The sequence below is a fragment of the Battus philenor genome, unplaced genomic scaffold, assembly GCF_028537555.1.
Source record: "Battus philenor isolate CCGP_79_NKW_IND1 unplaced genomic scaffold, ilBatPhil1.0.hap1 SCAF_2, whole genome shotgun sequence".
Taxonomy (NCBI): domain Eukaryota; kingdom Metazoa; phylum Arthropoda; class Insecta; order Lepidoptera; family Papilionidae; genus Battus; species Battus philenor.
The window spans coordinates 16,281,944-16,301,866 of record NW_027181682.1 but is presented as its reverse complement, the minus strand read 5'-3'; the positions used below and the strand labels follow the sequence as shown (position 1 = coordinate 16,301,866).

The 19,923-nt window shown below is 39.7% G+C and overlaps 1 protein-coding gene across 1 annotated transcript in view; it reads right to left on the bottom strand.

Moving 5' to 3' along the window:
• Window positions 1–19,923, bottom strand: part of tweek (transmembrane protein KIAA1109 homolog tweek) — a 68,732-nt gene that overhangs the window by 26,602 nt on the left and 22,207 nt on the right. The window contains exons 14-32 of the mRNA XM_068765465.1: window positions 18,604–18,784; window positions 17,815–18,006; window positions 17,136–17,347; window positions 16,347–16,476; window positions 15,402–15,608; window positions 13,964–14,189; window positions 12,617–12,748; window positions 12,035–12,202; window positions 11,051–11,228; window positions 9,927–10,184; window positions 8,747–8,893; window positions 8,019–8,297; window positions 7,300–7,422; window positions 5,604–5,747; window positions 4,393–4,492; window positions 3,117–3,376; window positions 2,772–2,876; window positions 1,444–1,551; window positions 378–534 (exon numbers count right to left, since the gene is read on the bottom strand). Of these exons, the coding sequence (XP_068621566.1) occupies window positions 378–534; window positions 1,444–1,551; window positions 2,772–2,876; window positions 3,117–3,376; window positions 4,393–4,492; window positions 5,604–5,747; window positions 7,300–7,422; window positions 8,019–8,297; window positions 8,747–8,893; window positions 9,927–10,184; window positions 11,051–11,228; window positions 12,035–12,202; window positions 12,617–12,748; window positions 13,964–14,189; window positions 15,402–15,608; window positions 16,347–16,476; window positions 17,136–17,347; window positions 17,815–18,006; window positions 18,604–18,784 (3,307 nt within the window). The remainder of the gene's footprint in view (window positions 1–377; window positions 535–1,443; window positions 1,552–2,771; window positions 2,877–3,116; window positions 3,377–4,392; window positions 4,493–5,603; window positions 5,748–7,299; window positions 7,423–8,018; window positions 8,298–8,746; window positions 8,894–9,926; window positions 10,185–11,050; window positions 11,229–12,034; window positions 12,203–12,616; window positions 12,749–13,963; window positions 14,190–15,401; window positions 15,609–16,346; window positions 16,477–17,135; window positions 17,348–17,814; window positions 18,007–18,603; window positions 18,785–19,923) is intronic.

Genomic DNA, 19,923 nt, shown 5'->3' with positions numbered 1-19,923 from the left:
CGCGTTGCCTAGCAACGAGCTCTTACCCACGTGTCCGCGCAGCCGATCGCATCGCGGCAGCGTCGGTAATGAAACGGATAAATGATAGATGGCGCCACAGTAGACGCAACAAAAGTTTGGATCGCGCTGTTGAGTCTCTGCGCTCATTATAACTGCGAGCGGAGGTGTGGTCAACATTAACAAGAAGCTACAAAACTACCTAATTTCCCACAACTCTACCCTGCAGTGGGCATCTACAGGCTATAATGATGATAGCTCTTAAAGGCACTTAAAATTAGTAAAAAATTATGAATTTGTAATTTTATCACAAGCAATGTCTTGGCCACGCGAAGGAAGTGGAAAACAGCAGGTTCTTATATAAAGAATGCATGGTATACCGTTATGCTTGGCAGCAGTCGTTCGGCTGCAGACCTCATACGTGCCCTCGGACACGCAGCACACATTGGTGGTGGCTTCGGCCGCTTCTGGTTTCCAGTCGTCCAGCGAGGCCTCGAAGTCCTCGGCGAACCGCAGACAGAGTCCCACGAACCGACCCTGTTTGCACCACACAGAATCCGATTTAACTTACAAAGAGTTATACTCCACGGTTATAAAAAGTAAGATTATTTATTAATGGCTCAGGTGCCTTATCATCGGCATAACCTCGTCCACGCTCTAAGACCTATGTCGTTGGTCTACCTAGTGGGGGGCTACGTACGTCATGTCTACTGACTTGTGATAGCCTCAAAACTGTAGTATCCTGATGGAAAGGCGATGAAAATGAGGTGATGAATGAAATAAAATAATTTGTGAAGAATAAAAGATGAATGAATGAAAGAATGAATGAGAAGAACGCGACATCAATAATTAAGCACAAAAAAAATCAGAATTACTAGTTAATTTAATCGATTTTTTTATTCTTAAATCGATTATTTTTTTCTTTTTTTTTACATTTTTTTTAATTTTAATAATAGCCAGGGTTGTTAACGCCAACGTCTATGGGTATTGTCTCGCATGACATTCATATATAAGAAGGGCATATGACATGATTAAGTTCTGATTTTAACTGGTCCTATTTGAAATCTTAAAGGGGCTATATCGAGCAGTGGACGTGTTATGTAATATGATATAATTATAAATGAGATATATTTTGTATATAAAGCTCAACGAATCCGCTGGCTTCGTCACTTGGAGCGAATGGGGTCGGATCGGAGCGTGAAGGTAGCGTACCTGGAAAAACCGAGGAGTCGAAGACCAGTGGGTAGACTCAGGTATCGCTGGATCGATCGCGTTGAGGCAGACTTGCGCGAATTGAATGTCAAACAATGGCAGACGATGGCGCAAGATAGAGGAAAGTGGAAGTCTCTCGCTTCGGAGGCCAAGACCCACTTTGGGTTACTGAGCCAGCGGAGTAGTAGTAGTATTAAGCTTAAAGGAGGGGGGTGAAGTGGGTAAATAGTATACCTTGCTGACGAGAGAACCGGAACTGCATGCGGAGATGCTGGTGCTCTCCAGGGTCACCACCACGGCGCCGCGGCTGTCTGCCTCATATACGCTACGTCCCCACGTCGCCTGCGAACACATGACACTCCGTATTTATAGACTCTATGACTGATATATAGAAATAGTATCCCCAATAATACAATACAGTTATAGGAGGTATTATCGTCGTCAGCGGCGATTTGAAAACTGTCGAATGCAGTAGTATGTAATATATTTAAAGTTAAACTGCCGCTATTAAAAAAACTTGACATGATTTCAAATGAAGTCAAAAAATTATTCTTACAATAAATTAATTCACAATTATAACCATCGTATCAAAAACTCTTTTGAACTATATTATGCTTTTTAAATACTTTTTTTACTTTTAAACTTAAGTAATTCTTTAAATTATAACGTCAATTTAAATTTGGAATACGAAATTGCCAGATCGCCTTGTGCAACTGATGGCCGTTGAGGCCGCAGAGTTTTAGAGTGACGACCACTAGCCGATAAACGGCTAAATATTTAAGGTCACGTGAATTCACCAGTTGTAGGGTCAAAGCCTTGCGGTTCACATCACTTATGAACAACGAGGAGAGACACTCAGTTCTCAGTTCTGATGAAACTGTAAAAGCCTCCAGGTCAACAGCATAACTTCAACTGAAATCAAATCAAGCAACCACCACACCACTTCGATCACACCTGATGAAGAAGCAACGAATACACGGCTGGTAGTTCACCAGCTCCAGCTGTACGCGTTCAATGATATGGTTTTACCATTTATCTCGGCCTTTGATTTACCCGAAGCGAATGCTCTAAATACGAAGGTCTGCTCATAGAACCAACATATGGATACTAATGGAACTTGGTGTGTTCTAGCCTTTCCCCAATATGCAAATAGTGTATTTTTAAATTTCTAAGTCGCAAAGCTCAATTACGTAACTCTCTTGTACTCGGGCAACATGCAACTCTTTTTTTTCGTCCGTGCTGTCCTACCGTATATAAACCCAAATTTTAATCACAATAATTTTTTTGATACGTAACTTTTTATTTACATTCTCATCTCACATCCTTCTTATGTCATTCGTTCTACTTTCTCCACTTCACATTATCTTTCATTTGTTCCCATTCTTTTTCATACATTCATCGTCTTTTTAAATTTTATCACAGAATGATTTTTTTTTCATATGCAATATTACGGGAATGAATGTCCCCAGGCTGTCACTCCGTGAAATGACTAAGCTCAAGGACCCTCGAGGGGGGGGGGGGACTGATGGAAATAAACCGACTGGTAATAAAGAAACACTCACGACGGGCGGTTGATTGAGAGGTAGACAGATTCCGATGTCGTCCACGTTCAGCTGAAGGAACAGCGTGCTGAGGTGCGGAGTTGTTATTTGCGACGACAGTTGGACCTGAAAGTGTTAATAATAATTATTATAATAAATCATTTATTACTCACAGAAACATGGTCTCTCACGCTAAAGCCTCATTAGTATATCATAGTCAGTGAACGAAACCTAGGCCTAGGCCCTGAGGATATAAGACTCCAGAGTAGAGACCGCAGTCAGATGATATCTTGTAGCTGAGATGATGATGATAAAAACATACAAAGAGAAAAAAAACATTGAATATTAAAAAATGAGAAGCGATACCTTCTCGAAGAGCTGCTGCGTGGCCGTGAGCACCTCCTTGTTGAGGTTCAGCCGTTTCTCGTTCCAGTATTCGTAGGCGTTTTTATAGTTAAGCCACACCAGGATTGCCTTATCTACGGCCACAGGCTGCACGTACACTAGCGGTCGCTTCAGTGTGATCAGCACAACTTCCTTCTCCTCCGGCTCCCCGCGTTCACCTTCTTCACTACCTCCGCTCTCCTCCCCTCCCGACAGCTCTTCTTGGAATGCATTGCGCATAGCTGATGGAGAAATATTTCTATTACAGCCTCTACTGTGCACTTAAATAAAAACTTGATTGCATAGTCTAACTACTTTTGTATCTATAAGATTCGACTTGATCCATTTTTAAGATATATTTTAAGATAATGAAGGTCTCGAAGGAGCTTCAGCTCAGGCTGCTACATTAGGAAAGCAGGGGTATCTCGGGGTAATTGTAGTCTGACCAAGCTGATCTAAATTAACCTTCAGTAACACTGAAGAGAAATAAGACTGAAGAATAAAGGTAACCTTGGAACCTTGGCTTGGGTTGCCACACATCGGTATCACTTGATCAGCATTCCGGCACAGGGATACCCATGAGGGTCGAACCTTGGCTTGGTCGTGGTCGGTTGCTATTGCCTGGCTAACCTTCTAACTGGTACCTTCGGAGGGTTAACACTGGAAGAAATAGTGGCAGAAGAAACTCCTGCAACGCTTCTATCTAGTATGATCTGGCATTAGCTTTCCCTATGATATAAGATCCGGCTTCGTTTTCGACGAGATCGGTTGCCTCGTGTTACTGTCATTGCGTCGTTCGGAAACTAAAGCACGTGTCCCGGTTTCAGAACGGTGCGGAGCTTGAACTTTAACAATAGAATCCCGGATAACAGTTCAGAAACCTCTTATACATCTAAAAATAATGTCATTAATAAAGATACCACAACTTGGTAAAGATGTGTTCACATCCATGTGCAGTTCGATGTTACGAAAATATTTTATTTTATATTATTTTCAAATATATAGATTCTCATGTCTGTTTATCATCTGACATTAAAAGTATGTTTATATTTGAATTAAGAATTTGATTTTTTTAATTTCATAAACATGTAAGATAACCCACAAAGTGAGTGGCCATTTTTTGAGTAACGAGAAATTTTAAAACACACAAGCAATTGTAACTCAAGAGTTACCTAGTATTACCCATACGCTCTTTAAGAACGATATGTCCAGCGGTGGAAAAAAAACATCTATATATATTAACGAAGATAGAAATTACATATTCTGGTGTTGAAGAACGCGTACTGCTGAAACTCGGGCTCCGCTTCCTCGAACATGGCGTTGCGGATCAACTGGCCCAAGCTCAGGTTCACGTCCACCTGGTGAAGAATATATAAACTGGATTACAAAAACAAAAAGATAAATTTAAAAAAAAACCTTTCAAATGTAATATAAATAAAAATAAAACTGCACAAATGCGGTGCCTAAGATATAAAAAAATAATATACCTTTATAGAAAAACCTAGGATTAGACTAAATGCATAACACCAACCGAGATTTTGACTTTGACGAGCTTTTAAGACACAAAACATACTTTAGAATGGTTTTGTCTGAGCCAAATGATATTCCAACACTATCAGCGAGGCCTCAAATAGTCAATTGATGAGATTCAAGAACTAAATTTCAGATTTTTTGGACGTGGCCGTCATCGGTTTCAATTGACATTTTCACTTTACTTTTTAATACTAATGTATAGTATATTTTTAATACTCGTTCCACTGCTTTGTTTTGCGACAGGGACATAACAATGCGGGTGTAAATATCTTTTTTTATTTTTATTGCTACTTCTCTTTTCTTTCCTCAAAGATTCTTTCTCTTTTTTCCTCAAAATCTTTAAGTTTTAGTCCTCTTTCATAAGTCTCCTTTCTTTCCTCATCTACATTCCTAATCTAGATTCTTATCTCTCATGTTTATGATTTCTTTATTTACAATTTTTACATTTACTTTTTATTTATTTATTCAATAACACAGACATTTGAACATATTTTTTTAAATATTGTTTTATCACCATGAGGAAGGAGACTGTCTCCTCTTCCACCCATGAGAAAAGCGACTTTTCCCTCTTCTACTCTCTTGCCCACCTCGACCTCGATATCATGGCGAAGTCTTCCAAACTCAGGACTGCTTATAATGTGCACTACGGTCTGGTCAACTCACAATAGTATGATAGATATTGTAAGCTCCCTTGATCGACTTTTAATATAACCTAGGCGGAGAGTATATACTTATAAAATTATTTTACAAATTACTTAAAAGATGTTAAAATGTGATATTGTTCGGTACATGGGGTCAAGTCAGGTTGGCAATTGAGTGCAGCCAAGTACGAGGACTTTAACGCCCCTAGAGACAGCGACATATATTGAAGAATAAATGTAATCGTAGAAAGAACGAATGAATGAATGTATGATAGTGGTGGGGATGTGTAGGTACCTGGGCGCGAGCGAAGAGGCGCAGGTCATGGGGCGTGGCGGGAGGCGGCACGTTCTGAACGCGGTTGGACAGTTCAAACTCCACGGCGCCCGTCTCCAGGCGCACGGCCGAGCTGCTAGGTGTTGTCGCCGTCAGCTGGATACGCTGCCGTACAGATACACAGCTTAGCAAGTGTCAACGCATACACATACATTAAGAACACTTAATAATGGGTGATAGGACCTAACATAATAAAAATGTATTAAAAATAGTAAAAGTTGTTCGAAATTTCTAGGTAAAGATTAAAATATTTTTTTATTCGAATAGGCTATTACAAGTACTTTCGAAACATCAATCAACATACAATATCGGCATTGTTGATCCTACTGGAAGCTACCACAGGCTCGGAAGGCAGTTCTGCTGAGAAGAGCCAGCGAAAAACTCAACAGCTTACAAATATAGTTTTATAAAGGGTGCGCGAAAATAATTAATTAGCTACCCGAGTGACATCAACAACATTTCATTCCACGTCACATCAGTTTCCAATTTCAATCCACAACAATATATAGTACAATCCACATCAACATAGTGTCAGCATAATTCACGTCAGCATAGTGTCAGTATAGTCGACATCAACATAGTGTCAGCATAGTCCACGCCAGCATAGTGTCAGTATAGTCCACATCAACATAGTGTCAGCATAGTCCACGTCAGCATAGTGTCAGTATAGTCCACATCAGCATAGTGTCAGTATAGTCCACATCGGCATAGTGTCAGTATAGTCCACATCGGCATAGTGTCAGTATAGTCTACATCGGCACAGTGTTAGTATAGTCCACGTCAGTATAGTGTCAATATAGTCCACATCGGCATAGTGTTAGTATAGTCCACGTCAGTATAGTGTCCGTATAGTCCACAGCAGCATAGTGTCAGTATAGTCCACAGCAGCATAGTGTCAGTATAGTCCACATCAGCATAGTGTCAGTATAGTCCACAGCGGCATAGTGTCAGTATAGTCCACATCAGCATAGTGTCAGTATAGTCCACATCAGCATAGTGTCAGTATAGTCCACGTCAGTATAGTGTCCGTATAGTCCACAGCAGCATAGTGTCAGTATAGTCCACAGCAGCATAGTGTCAGTATAGTCCACATCAGCATAGTGTCAGTATAGTCCACAGCGGCATAGTGTCAGTATAGTCCACATCAGCATAGTGTCAGTATAGTCCACATCAGCATAGTGTTAGTATAGTCCACGTCAGTATAGTGTCCGTATAGTCCACAGCAGCATAGTGTCAGTATAGTCCACAGCAGCATAGTGTCAGTATAGTCCACATCAGCATAGTGTCAGTATAGTCCACAGCGGCATAGTGTCAGTATAGTCCACATCAGCATAGTGTCAGTATAGTCCACAGCAGCATAGTGTCAGTATAGTCCACAGCAGCATAGTGTCAGTATAGTCCACAGCGGCATAGTGTCAGTATAGTCCACATCAGCATAGTGTCAGTATAGTCCACATCAGCATAGTGTCAGTATAGTCCACATCAGCATAGTGTCAGTATAGTCCACATCAGCATAGTGTCAGTATAGTCCACATCAGCATAGTGTCAGTATAGTCCACATCAGCATAGTGTCAGTATAGTCCACATCAGCATAGTGTCAGTATAGTCCACATCGGCATATTTATATATGTATATATGGAGTAAAAAATATAGGTACCTTGATCCGTATGATGAGAGTGAACAGTATTCGGCTAAGGGCGGATGTCGAAGCCTCTTCCTCGTTCCATAGAGGCACAGGTTTCTCGCCGCCGTACACCTTTTGCACCACTTCATTTACTTCCTGAATAAGAAATAACAAACTTTCATTACATAGTTTGAAATATCTTCGAATATAGCAGTAAGTACAACGTATTTTAAGTTTCGATATATCAAAATATTATAATCCTCTTAATAGTACAGCTTATTTCATTGTCATCGTTTCAGCCAAAAGAAGTCTACCGCTGGACGTATACCTTCCCAAAGAATTCCAATAAGACCAGTAGGAAGTATCCTGCGTTTAGAGTATACCAACAACCTTAACAGGTCGTCTATCCATATTATAGGTGGACATATTAGGCTTGCCAGGTTCAAGATCCTCCAGTTCAGACCCTCAAGACTCTAACGGCTTGCACAATGCCACTTCCAATTATCTAATGGAATCAGGCTCAGTGTTTGGCACTAATCGGTGTAACATAACTCCTGAAGATGCCTCGTGGAGGGGTAAAACTCGTGTTAATTGAATTAACGGGCTGGCGGGCGGTGCACTTTGATGCACGGCAACCACTGCATGTGCAGAAGTAGCTAAATATTGGTCCTTTTCCCACTTCCAATTGTCAATCAGCTGAGCTATCTTGGTTAGTACCTATCTCCTTATTCTTTATACGATTGTGGACTAACCTTCATAAAGACTTTCTGGACGAAGACGAGATGGTTGAGCAGGTCTGTGGACAGCGTGTGCTCGAACAGCCCGATATCTGCAGTTGCGGCCAGGTAGCGACCAGCACGGAGTACTACGCCCTCCGCGTCGCCGTCCCCTCGTGATCCCGCTCCGCCTTCTGCTCCCTCAGGAACTCCCCCATCAGCCCCTCCCTCTGCGCCGCGCTCTAGTACTCGCGCTATGCACGACACCGCCGGAAGAGCTACAGACGCCGCAGCTGGGATGTTAGCCTCCGTCACCTAACACCACAACTCTATTGTAGTAATAGAACTAAATTTAAATGTAAACCATAAACTAGTCAAATATGAGCGCAATGATGGGAAAAAAGGAGAAGAATTGGAAGTATTTATGACGGATGAAAGAAAAGAAGAAGAACGAAAGATACTTTGAAGGAAGAAGGGGGGGGGGGGGGACGACACATCCCCAATAAGGGGGGGCATTAAAAAACACCATAATTATAAAACTACACGTAAGAATATTAAATACTAGTACACTTAATTTGAAAATAGAGATTACGGGGAATTCTCTTTGATAAGAATGAAAAAATAACACTCTAAGTGAATAAGGTATTACTTTATAATTTAATAAAATCTGTTCTGGCAGACTTTGTACTTCCAGAAGTTAGTAACCAGACGCAAGCCTATAAAAACAGATATTTTACCCCCCTCCCCACCCCTCCCTTAGTTACCTGTAATTTGGTGGCGAAGCTGAGCGAATGTGTGGGCAGGTCGACGGTGAAGTGAGCCTTCAGACCGGTGACGCCCTTGCTGTGGACCTGTTCCATCTTGTACTGCGCCTGCAGCGAAGGCAGTAGCGCCGCCGTGATGCTCAAACTCTGTTAATACGAGGCAATTTAATGCAATAAAAATTTAAGAAAACGTATTAATAAAGTGAAATTTAAAATTATTAGTATAAGGTATATATTCGAACGCAACGCCTAAATTATTAGGCAATGGTAGTTAACTGCATTCTTAACTTAAACGATTATGGAAATCCCCTTTTGGTCAAAAATGTAGCTAAAACTCCTATTTGTTTATTTATTTTACACTTTAATGTAAACTAAAATAAAAAATTAAAATTTAACAATTGATACAGTGGTATAACAAGTAGTCTTATCACTGGAGGCGAACTCTACCAAAAAACCTTTGGATGGAGATGATAGAGATGAAGGAAAAGGCATTTTATGGTGTATATATTAACAAAAAAAAACAAATTCAGGTAAATTTTAGACATAAAAATATTTATTCGACCGCAAAGCCATTAGCGTCACCTTCTAGTATAACTAAGTGGTGTAAATATAAAACATAAATACTCATGAAAAGTTTTGATCTTTTATCAGTAGATGGCTTTAGTGAGCCGTATCAGTCATTCTATTCTGCGAGGTAGAGGTGATACAACGTGTTTTGTGTATAGTTAATTTAGTTTTATGAAAAATCTTTGCAAAACTGTAGAAAAAAAATTATAAACAAATAGTTTGGTACTAGTATAACGTGTAAATAATTTTATACAGAGTGATTAGTTATAGGTGAAAATGCTTCTATGCATATTTCGAATCACTCTTTATAAAGTGATCACTCTGAAATGCGCCTTGCCTATAACTTCTAATAGTCTGCAGGGACAGATAGTAAACTATAATTAATTTTAATATGTAGTTGTTTAGTAAATTTCAAAAGCGCTTTTTCTTACTATATATTTATTATTTCAACCATTGATATTTAGATATGGTGTATTAATAGCCAGCAAATGAGCTATACATTCACCCCTTAAAGTTTTAACATAAACAAGTAAACTTTACTTTTTTTAAAATGACATTAAAACATGAAAACTATATTCATCGTAATCTCTTTTTTAATATTTCAGGTATATACCTGTAGTAGAATGGTGAATTGTAACTGTAGCGGCTGTAGGAGGGGATCGTGACGTGGTGCTGGTGGAGGGGGTCGCGGAGGTCTCGGAGGACTGCCCCCGGCGCCTGCATCCGTCTCGCTCACACCGGGGCCTGTCACCCCAGCGTTCGCCCCTGGCATTGGTCCCGTGCCAGCTGCTACGCCCCCTTGCCCGTTGGTAGGGGGGGCTCCAGGCGGGTTGCGCGACAGACGCGCAGATGTTCGTGTCACACCCAACTCCTGCAGTTCTCTCATCATTTATAAAGTGTTATCAGAACAAGGTGCTTAAACTTTCTACGTAAGGATACCCTGTGCTTTTATAGAAATATATAAATGCTGAACATATAACAAAAGAAAAATGTCGGTTTAAGAACTTCATTTTATGGTCATAACTAATTTTTTTCTTGTAATGATTATTATTTCAGCAGTCAACCGAAAGATGTCCACAGCTGGACATAGGCCTCCCCCTTAGATTTCCAATACAACCGACTGGACCTGTATCCAGAGTTTTCCTCCGACTTTAACAACGTCACCTGGCATATCGCATATCCATCTTGATTTACTGCTTCTTAAAATTGAAAACCTTATTGAGGACAACGCCATCTAGTTGCGTCGCTTGTAACAGTATACGCTGTTTTACCGTAAAAAAATTTGTAACCTAGCGCCATCTAGTAAATTTTCTGTAATAAATGAGTCATGCGGAAGTCGAAGGCCAGTCTAGCAAATTGTATTAGACGTTACTAGATGACACTGTTACACGACTTGTAAACGAATTTATACCAAAAGCAAAATATTAGGGGTACCGAAAAGTAAAGTCATTTCTGTCGATATATTTTACAGAAAAACCGATTGATTTGTTACCGCTCCCGCATTGAATGTGAAAATATTGTTGATTAGAAGTAAAACCATGTTAAAAATGTAGTCGTGTGATTTTAACTTAGTAATACGACATTACTTTCCGGTCTCCCTAATAAAACATTCATTCAAAATGGCAACAAATTTGATCCTAATATAGCTCACAGGGTACATATTTCGCGAAGTGATCTCTTGTTATTGTACAAGATTGAGTAATACTAAGAGGCATTATTGTACAGTGTCTTGTGTACCTGCAGTGTGGAGGAGAGCTGGCGACTGGAGCGGGTCATGACTCCGTGCAGTGCCACAGGATGCTGCGGTAAGTCGACGCGAACTCCGCCCACGCTGAGGAACGCTGCAGCGCCTTGCCGCCCGCCCTCCCAAGAGTAAAGCGCCTGCGACTTGCCGACGCTCACTCGCACTACAGTCCTATTTATTTAATTAATTATTTAAAAAAGCATTTTAAAAGCAAACGAGAATGGGTAAATGAATAGATCCTAGGACAACCCACAACATAGTATAGGTCGCGTTACAACATAGCATACTGTGAATTTTAATTACATCATATAGGAGATACATCATATATATATATGATGTAACTCCACAAATAATGTGTTCTTTGATCCAATACAATTTGCTCCAAACACACATGAGATAAATATCCTAAGATAAACCCGCCAATACCACGAGAAGTAAAAAAAAAATTAATTAAAATTTTAAGCCAGCACATTCAAATAATTCAACCATTAAAGCACATATCTACATCACTGCAAGGCATTGGTAGTCCTGAAAAATGTCCATGGGGGATATACCATAATCGCCACGCTTGAGAGGCGGGTCGATCACCAAGATCGTATGGTATTATGGTAATTAGAATACACCGCTACCCATCTTCTGGAAACTTGTTTGTGAGCAGTGGCAATCTTATTATAATTAATGCACAAAGAATGAGTTACGTAAGATTGTATCCCGGAAGTCGAAACCGCGACCTACGATCGTAAGTCTCAGTCCTCTCCTGCAGGGCTGCCACTGCTCAAACCAAAAGTTATATCTATTCTCAAGTCTCGTGTGCGTCTTGTCATGCGGTAGAAAATCCGTATAGTATAGTAATTTTACTAACTACCGCTTTTACAAATCAAAACACACTACTACGTCTGCTTGGTAGAAATATGCTTTGTGGTGGTAGGATTGATTCTACCAAAACCTACCGTTAATTTTTTATAATTATCACTTACTGCTGATTGGGTGCGACGCCTTCCAGCAACACGATCATGGTGCGGCCGAGGTTTCCGCTCAGCGACCACTGCCGCGTGCGTGACGCGGAGAGTGAAGCCTGAAGGGAGGTGATCTCCGCCTCCAGCTTCAGACCTGACAGCGAGGCCAGCAGGCGGGTGCGGTGAATCCTACACACACCACGACACGCTATAATTATCTATTCATCATTTTAGCATTAAGTTGTCCACTGCTGGACATACTCCCCGCCCATCATCGTTAAGGACATGTATGATCTTTTAAAAATTACACATGTAGTTGTGATTATATGTGTTTAGTGACATAAGCGATTTGTTGATAATTTATTTTTGAAGGTATATGTAAATCCTATCTTGGCCGTCTTTTCTATTAAAACGCGATTAATGGTCGTGCACAAAATTGTATATATATTTATATATATATATATATATATATATATCTATATATATATATTTATATATATATATATATATTGGAAGCTTTGTGAATCGGACTTGTAGCTTTCCAATAGAACCTTTTAGAAGCGCCCCACCTCATGGGCAGACACCTGGCTCATACATACACACCTGGCTCCACCCACGACGACGATACCCATGCCCGCAGCGCTGGATGAGGAGTTGCTCGCGTTCTGTTCCCTCGAGCTGGGTCGTGCGCGCGCCTGTCTGTAGTGTTCAGGTAGCTCCGTCGACACAGAGAACCTGAAACCGAAGACCTGTCACTTTCACAGTCACAAAACAACATCTTTATTCATATTTCTATCTTCTTACTTGATCCCGTTCTTCTTCTAACTTCCTTTAATGGATGTATACGTCATTAGAAGAACCAGATATTACACAAACTAAAATGAAATAGAATTTCACTATAACAATATACATATCGCTACAATTCCTTAAAAATTTTAGAGAGCAGTGATAGAGAACTGTGACTAGCGATTGTAGATCAGGTTCAGTTCCCGTGATACAATCTTATATAATTCCAACTTGCATTAATTACATATATATTGCCATTAATCATAAACAAGTTTCCAGAGGACGGTCAGCAGCATCTTCTGTGTAACATAATTATGATATATATATTTACATATATATATATATACATATATGTCTATGGGGGAGCTCTATGCCTTACAGTAGGCATCTACGGGCTGAAACGTTGAAGTAGAAGATCCTGGAAGAAGAATGCGAATGATACATTGCCAGGCACCCTCCCTAAACTTGATATCGGGATCATCAGCCCCGATTACTGTGCCCGGTCTATACAATGTTCCGAACTTGACGAATTTACGAGACAGTTCATACTGCCTCCCTTAAAGATGGCCACAATGATGGCCCTGCACTGTCTGCATCCAGTGACTTTCCGCGACCTTGACTTTGTAGTCGGTCAACCTAGTGGGGGGTGTATCCACGCCGCTTCTACCGGCTCATGGTCACCACTCGGAAACCTTTCAGCCTCAGCGGTCGACGGTTGTACAAGAACTGTACCATTCCCACTGCCACTTCAGACGAGCCCTTGACCTTGGTTCCTCTGCGGATCTCATTTATTTATATATATATATATATATATATATATATATATATATATATATATATATATATAAATAAATTTTGAAAAGGCTAAGGTGGAGCACGTCACATAGAAGGTTGTAAAATATTGCTTTACACTGATTGGAAATGATTTGTAATCGTTCTTTCTTCTACAATTCTAATTCGCTGCCGAGAATAACCTTCTATATTCTTAAGTCACCACCGGCAACACATACCGGCCAAATGCCTTCGTCATCAGATCTACTTAGTTTATAAACCGTTATTTTTTATACTAAAATCTTTAATAGCTGACAACTTGAAATTCTTCTATAACTATTTGCGTATATTTCCTTGTTTTACTATCCCGCGACAGTAATAATGATGACAGACCTGTGGGTGATGGTGTCTGCGTCGGGCATGTTGGCGTACAGGTCCAGGAGTAGATACACGGTACGCCAGCAGCGAGGCGCCAGCTGCGAGTCTGGTGCAGGTTGAGCAGGAGGCCCGGGGGGCGAATGCGATAGAACAGGGTGAGTGGGCGGGGCCACGTGTGTGGTAGGCGGTGTTTCAGCACTATACATAGGCGTGTGAGCGCCTTCGTTCAATGAACTGTAACCTGCAAAGTAAGTTATAAAATAATAAATTACACTAATTTATTTAATTCACATTATCATAATTGTAAGCATTGGTAGCTCAACGGTAAAGAACTGAGACTTGGGATCGTATGTCGCGGGTTCGATATCTAGAATACAGTGTTATATTATTCACACTTTGTTCATTAATTATAATTAGTTGCTACTTCTCACAGAGAAATTTTCATAAGATGGACAGCAGCACCCGCTGCGTACCATTTTGAATACCACACTGCGATCACCAACCCGCCTGCCAAACGTGGCGATTATAGTATATCCTGCCATAGATATCTTTTGGAGAGACCTATGCCGTATGCGTATATAGGCTGTAATGACGTCGACGACATTATTATCCCCTCTGAATGATATACAGGATGATTGGTGATAACTTTGTAATGTTACATTAATATATATATATATATATATATATATATTTCCTATTGCACTGCGACAAGCCAATAATTTCTGACAGTACAAAGTTTGCAAGGACAGATAGTAAATAAATACTTTATATATATATATATATATATAAGATGAAATATCATTTGGTTCAGCCCAAATCATTTTGAAAGATGTTTCGTGTCTTAAATGCGTCAAGTATCGATTTTAATGAAAACTATTTCAAACGTGTATCTATAGGCCAGGCATCAGGTAATTCGTAATATCTGTAATTTTACTGAGATATCAATTAGCAGCTATTTAACTTCTTTTTAATATATTAACTTTTACTATATAAAGATGACGGACTCTATAAAGTCCGGTTCCACAGTAGTTGGCACAAATCCGAAGAATACAATATCGTTAAATTTAAGAGAGCTAAAGTTTGATTTAGTTCAAGACTTAAATCTAATATATAAAATTCTCGTGTCACGGTGTTCGAACTTGAACTCCTCTGAAACGGCTTGACTGATTTTTACCAAATTTTATATTCGTATTCAGTAGGTCTGAGAATCGGCTACTATCTATTTTCTATACCTCTAAGTGATAAAGGTTGTTCACACTTAAAATTTTTTTTTTATTTTTTAACGAAATTTTTTGTTTTTATTTTTTTATGATACAGCATACAAGAATACATACAACCATAAATTTTCACCCCTCTACGATCAAACCTTATTTTTTATTTGTAAATTAAAATATCATTTTTTTTTGCAAAACAACGTTTGCGGGAACAGCTAGTTTAGGTATAAATATGTTACCAAGTCTGCCTTTCACGCTCTTGCCGGTAGAGCGTAGCTTCTGCGCGAATGACTGCGGGCGGGGGGCGCGGGGGGCGGGCTGCGCGGCGGTGGGGGGGACGCCCGCATCGCCGGCTCCTCCCACCGTCGCGCCCGACACCGACACAGCGTACGCGCTCTCCTTGTCCAACGACGACATGCTCGCAACGTTCTCGCGGAACTCTGAAACTGTACTCACTTCATTAACAACTGTTTACCTGTCTAAAGACCTAATATTTGCAAACTTCTGTATTCAACTATCACAAATTTGTATTCAACTATCACAAATCTGTATTCAACAATCACAATTATGTATTGAACTATTAGAAATCTGTATTGAATCACAAATATTCATTGAACTATCGCGGATCTGTATTCAACTATCATAAATATGTATTGAACTATTGCAAATCCGTATTCAACTATCACAAATCTGTATTCAACAATCACAAATACTTATTGAACTATCACGGATCTGTGTTCAACTATCATAAATATGTATTGAACTATTACGAATCTGTATTCAACCATTACAAATATTTATTGAACTATCCCAAATATGTATTGAACTATTACAAATCTGTATTCCACTAACACAAATATTTATTCAACTATTACAAATATGTATTCAACTATCACAAATATGTATTGAACTATTAAAAATCTGTATTCAACCATCACAAATATGTATTGAACTATTACAAATCTGAATTCAACCATCACAAATATGTATTGAACTATATTATCGACATCATATCACCCGATAGACGCCTTCTGAAAGGTATAGGCTTCCTCCAAAGATCGTAACTTTAAAATTTTAACTATTTAATGATTATGACCCATGTAAATGGATACGTGCAAAATGTTTCGAATGGTGGCGAAATATCGTGAGAAATGAGAACTTACGAGAGAAGGAGTCGAGTTTACCTGATGACGAAGTGTGTTTGTTCTGTCGGTGGTTCAGCTTGGTCTGGCTGCGGAGCTCCGTCTGCGTATCCTTCACGTTCTGGTACATGTTGCTGATCTGATGCAGCAGTCGCAGCAGCGGCATGTTCACCTGCACAGTAGAAGCATCTAGTAGTAACCTGTTCTTTTGTATCAGATACACCATTTACCAGACCTCGGCTCCTGGGTATTTCTTTGTAACCTTTAGAAACCTTTAATATCATTTTAAAAACTCTTCACACGTGATAGAATATTTACAGGTTTTTGTTTAATGGTCCTCATAAATTTATTGAAATATAAATTAGAAACATTAAACGATAGTGTATTGCAATACCTTACATAGTTGTGTACATAGTCTAATAAAACGAACTATCTACATCAGTAGTTCCCAACGTCGGGCACATGTCCCACGGAGGGGCAATTCGAAAGTTGACTCGAGTATAACCCTTCCGCTTTAATATATATGTATCTGTGCGTGTATGTGTTCATGTTTGCGTGTGACGTAATAATTTTAAAAAGACTAAAATGAAGCATGTCACAAAAAAGTTTAAAAATACTAATTACAGTACAGCTTACATTATCTTGTTATAGATTTTAGATCAATATATACTCATTAATTTGTTAACCAGACTGTTAATACAGAGAATACAAAGTTTATCTCATATGTTAGTAATAACGAAGTAAGGATGAGTTTACACGAAGTAAAAAAATCAGTATACATTAGACATTTACACAGTGCAGACGTGTTCGCTTCCTCTTGATGCAACTTACTTGTTGGGAGATGAAGCGTATGCTTATATTGAAGTTCAGCATGGTGCTGATGTGCTTCTTGAGCTGCCCGCGGGAGATGTACAGCACGTTCTGGCGCTGTATGAGGTCGTCGACGGTCATGTCCGCCACCTTCTTCAGGTCCACGTCAATGGACACCTTCTCGCAGAGGAACGCCGGCGTCTCCGACGGGATATCAATGTGGCTTGGGTGACCTGAGAGAAAGAGACGGCAACATATGATTTTTTTTGTTATATAATATTATGTAATATTTTTAATTTTCTTTCCCCAATCATATTTTCTATCATTTACATTACAATCACGTATAACCTTCCATTCCTCGCCAAATTTCTTATTACAAAGTTTCGTTAAACTTATTATCGTGTAACAAAACCGCAAGAAAGTGTTGCGGCTTTCTTTCTCCTCCAAAATAGAAGCGATATTGCGGCAAGCAATGCTTTTACCAATTTTACAAGCTTCTAAACCTTCCACTAACGGGACAAGAAGTAATTACATGCACCACGGTTTATACAAAATATGTCATATGGTGATTTAAAACTATGATGATGATAGCATATTAAACCCATATGACTTTTTCGCCAATAAGTCTTAAAACCTCTTTAAGAACATGTAAAGGTTTGCTGATACGTCTACCGTGACAGTTAGTATTAAAAAAAATCACCTTTGCCCTTAGCGTTTGCATGGCGTCGATCCCTCGCTGCTAGGTCACTGACCACAATGTCAATTCGGAACACATCCAGCCACGCCAGAAGCGACAGCTTGGAGCCCAGCGACTCCAGTGCTGGGGCACCCTCTCCCCCACCTCCCTGGCCGGACCCCTGCCCCGCCGCATACCCCTTGCCCTTCGACTCGCCTACAAAACATAATTATTCAAAACTCTTTACTCAACATAGGATGAACTAAATCTCTAATTGACATCAAGTTGGTCTACCACAAGTTCGGATGAGAAAAGCCTCATGCTCGAGAAGAACAAACGATTTAATTAAAAATTTAAATAAACTAGAGGAGAACCATCCCATGATGTTCTATCTTCTAAGTAGATATTTCAGTGAAAGTAACCCTTAAAGTTTTGGAGGGGCAAACTTATAACGGGAAGTCAAGGACGTTCACCCACAAGGTGGATTGATGACCTAGTTATGGTCGTCAGCAGGCTCTTGATCCAGATCACCACCAGCCTGCCCTTTTGGAAATCTATGGTGGAGCATGTCCGGCTGTGTATAAAATAAACACCAAAGTTCTCTGATATTTTCAATTATATTAATAGAGGCTTAAATCCCAAAAAAATTAAAAAGACATATACGACGCATTTCCTTGTCAAATATATGATTATTTATTAAATTTTATTAAAGTACAAAATGACTAGAGAGATTTGGACTGTATATGATGGAATAAACTGGATAAGAGATTCGGCAGTGGATAGATAATAGCCAATATTTAAGAGGCAAGTTACCTTGTGGTACCTGGTGGGGCGAAACCCCAAGCGCAGCGAGCAGTGGCTGGAACACGAGGTGCGCGTCCAGTAGCATTAGAGATCCCTGAAGCGGGTACAGACTGCAGGCCGGCAACGAAGCCGCCACAGCGCGAGGATTCATCTTCGACGCCGGGATGATGGGTTTCTTCGTCTTCGGTTCCTGAAAATGTATTATTAATACATATACAAAATATATAATGCAGAGCCTTTGCCTATGCCTTTCGCAAAGTTCGCCACGATGATGGACACAACTTACCAGATATAAAAGGTATAAAAAGATACGGACCCAGATATATTTTTAGTAAATACATTAACAAACGAAAATCCTGGTATTTTAATTAGGATCACGCAATAAGGCGCAAAGAAATAAGTGTACATGATATTTTAAGAAGTTAAGAACAATTAATAAGTAACTTGTAACGTGAATTGCATGAAGGCCACTTAATACATGATACCTTAAGACGCGAATTACACAAAGTCCACTCGATACACGATACTTTAAGACTAAAATGCTAAAGTCATTCCGATACACGACACTAAGTACAAATAGCAGTAAGTCCTATACACGACACGATGTGTCGCAAATTGCAAGAAGTCTACTCGACACATGATACTTTAAGACGAAAATGCTAAAGTCATTCCGATACACGACACTTTAAGACGACAATGCATTAAGTAAGTCCTATACACGACACGATGTGGCGCAAATTGCAAGAAGTCTACTCGACACATGATACTTTAAGACGAAAATGCTAAAGTCATTCCGATACACGACACTTTAAGACGACACTGCATTAAGTAAGTCCTATACACGACACGATGTGGCGCAAATTGCAAGAAGTCTACTCGACACATGATACTTTAAGACGAAAATGCTAAAGTCATTCCGATATACGACACTTTAAGACGACAATGCATTAAGTAAGTCCTATACACGACACGATGTGGCGCAAATTGCAAGAAGTCTACTCGACACATGATACTTTAAGACGAAAATGCTAAAGTCATTCCGATACACGACACTTTAAGACGACAATGCATTAAGTAAGTCCTATACACGACACGATGTGGCGCAAATTGCAAGAAGTCTACTCGACACATGATACTTTAAGACGAAAATGCTAAAGTCATTCCGATACACGACACTTTAAGACGACAATGCATTAAGTAAGTCCTATACACGACACGATGTGGCGCAAATTGCAAGAAGTCTACTCGACACATGATACTTTAAGACGAAAATGCTAAAGTCATTCCGATACACGACACTTTAAGACGACACTGCATTAAGTAAGTCCT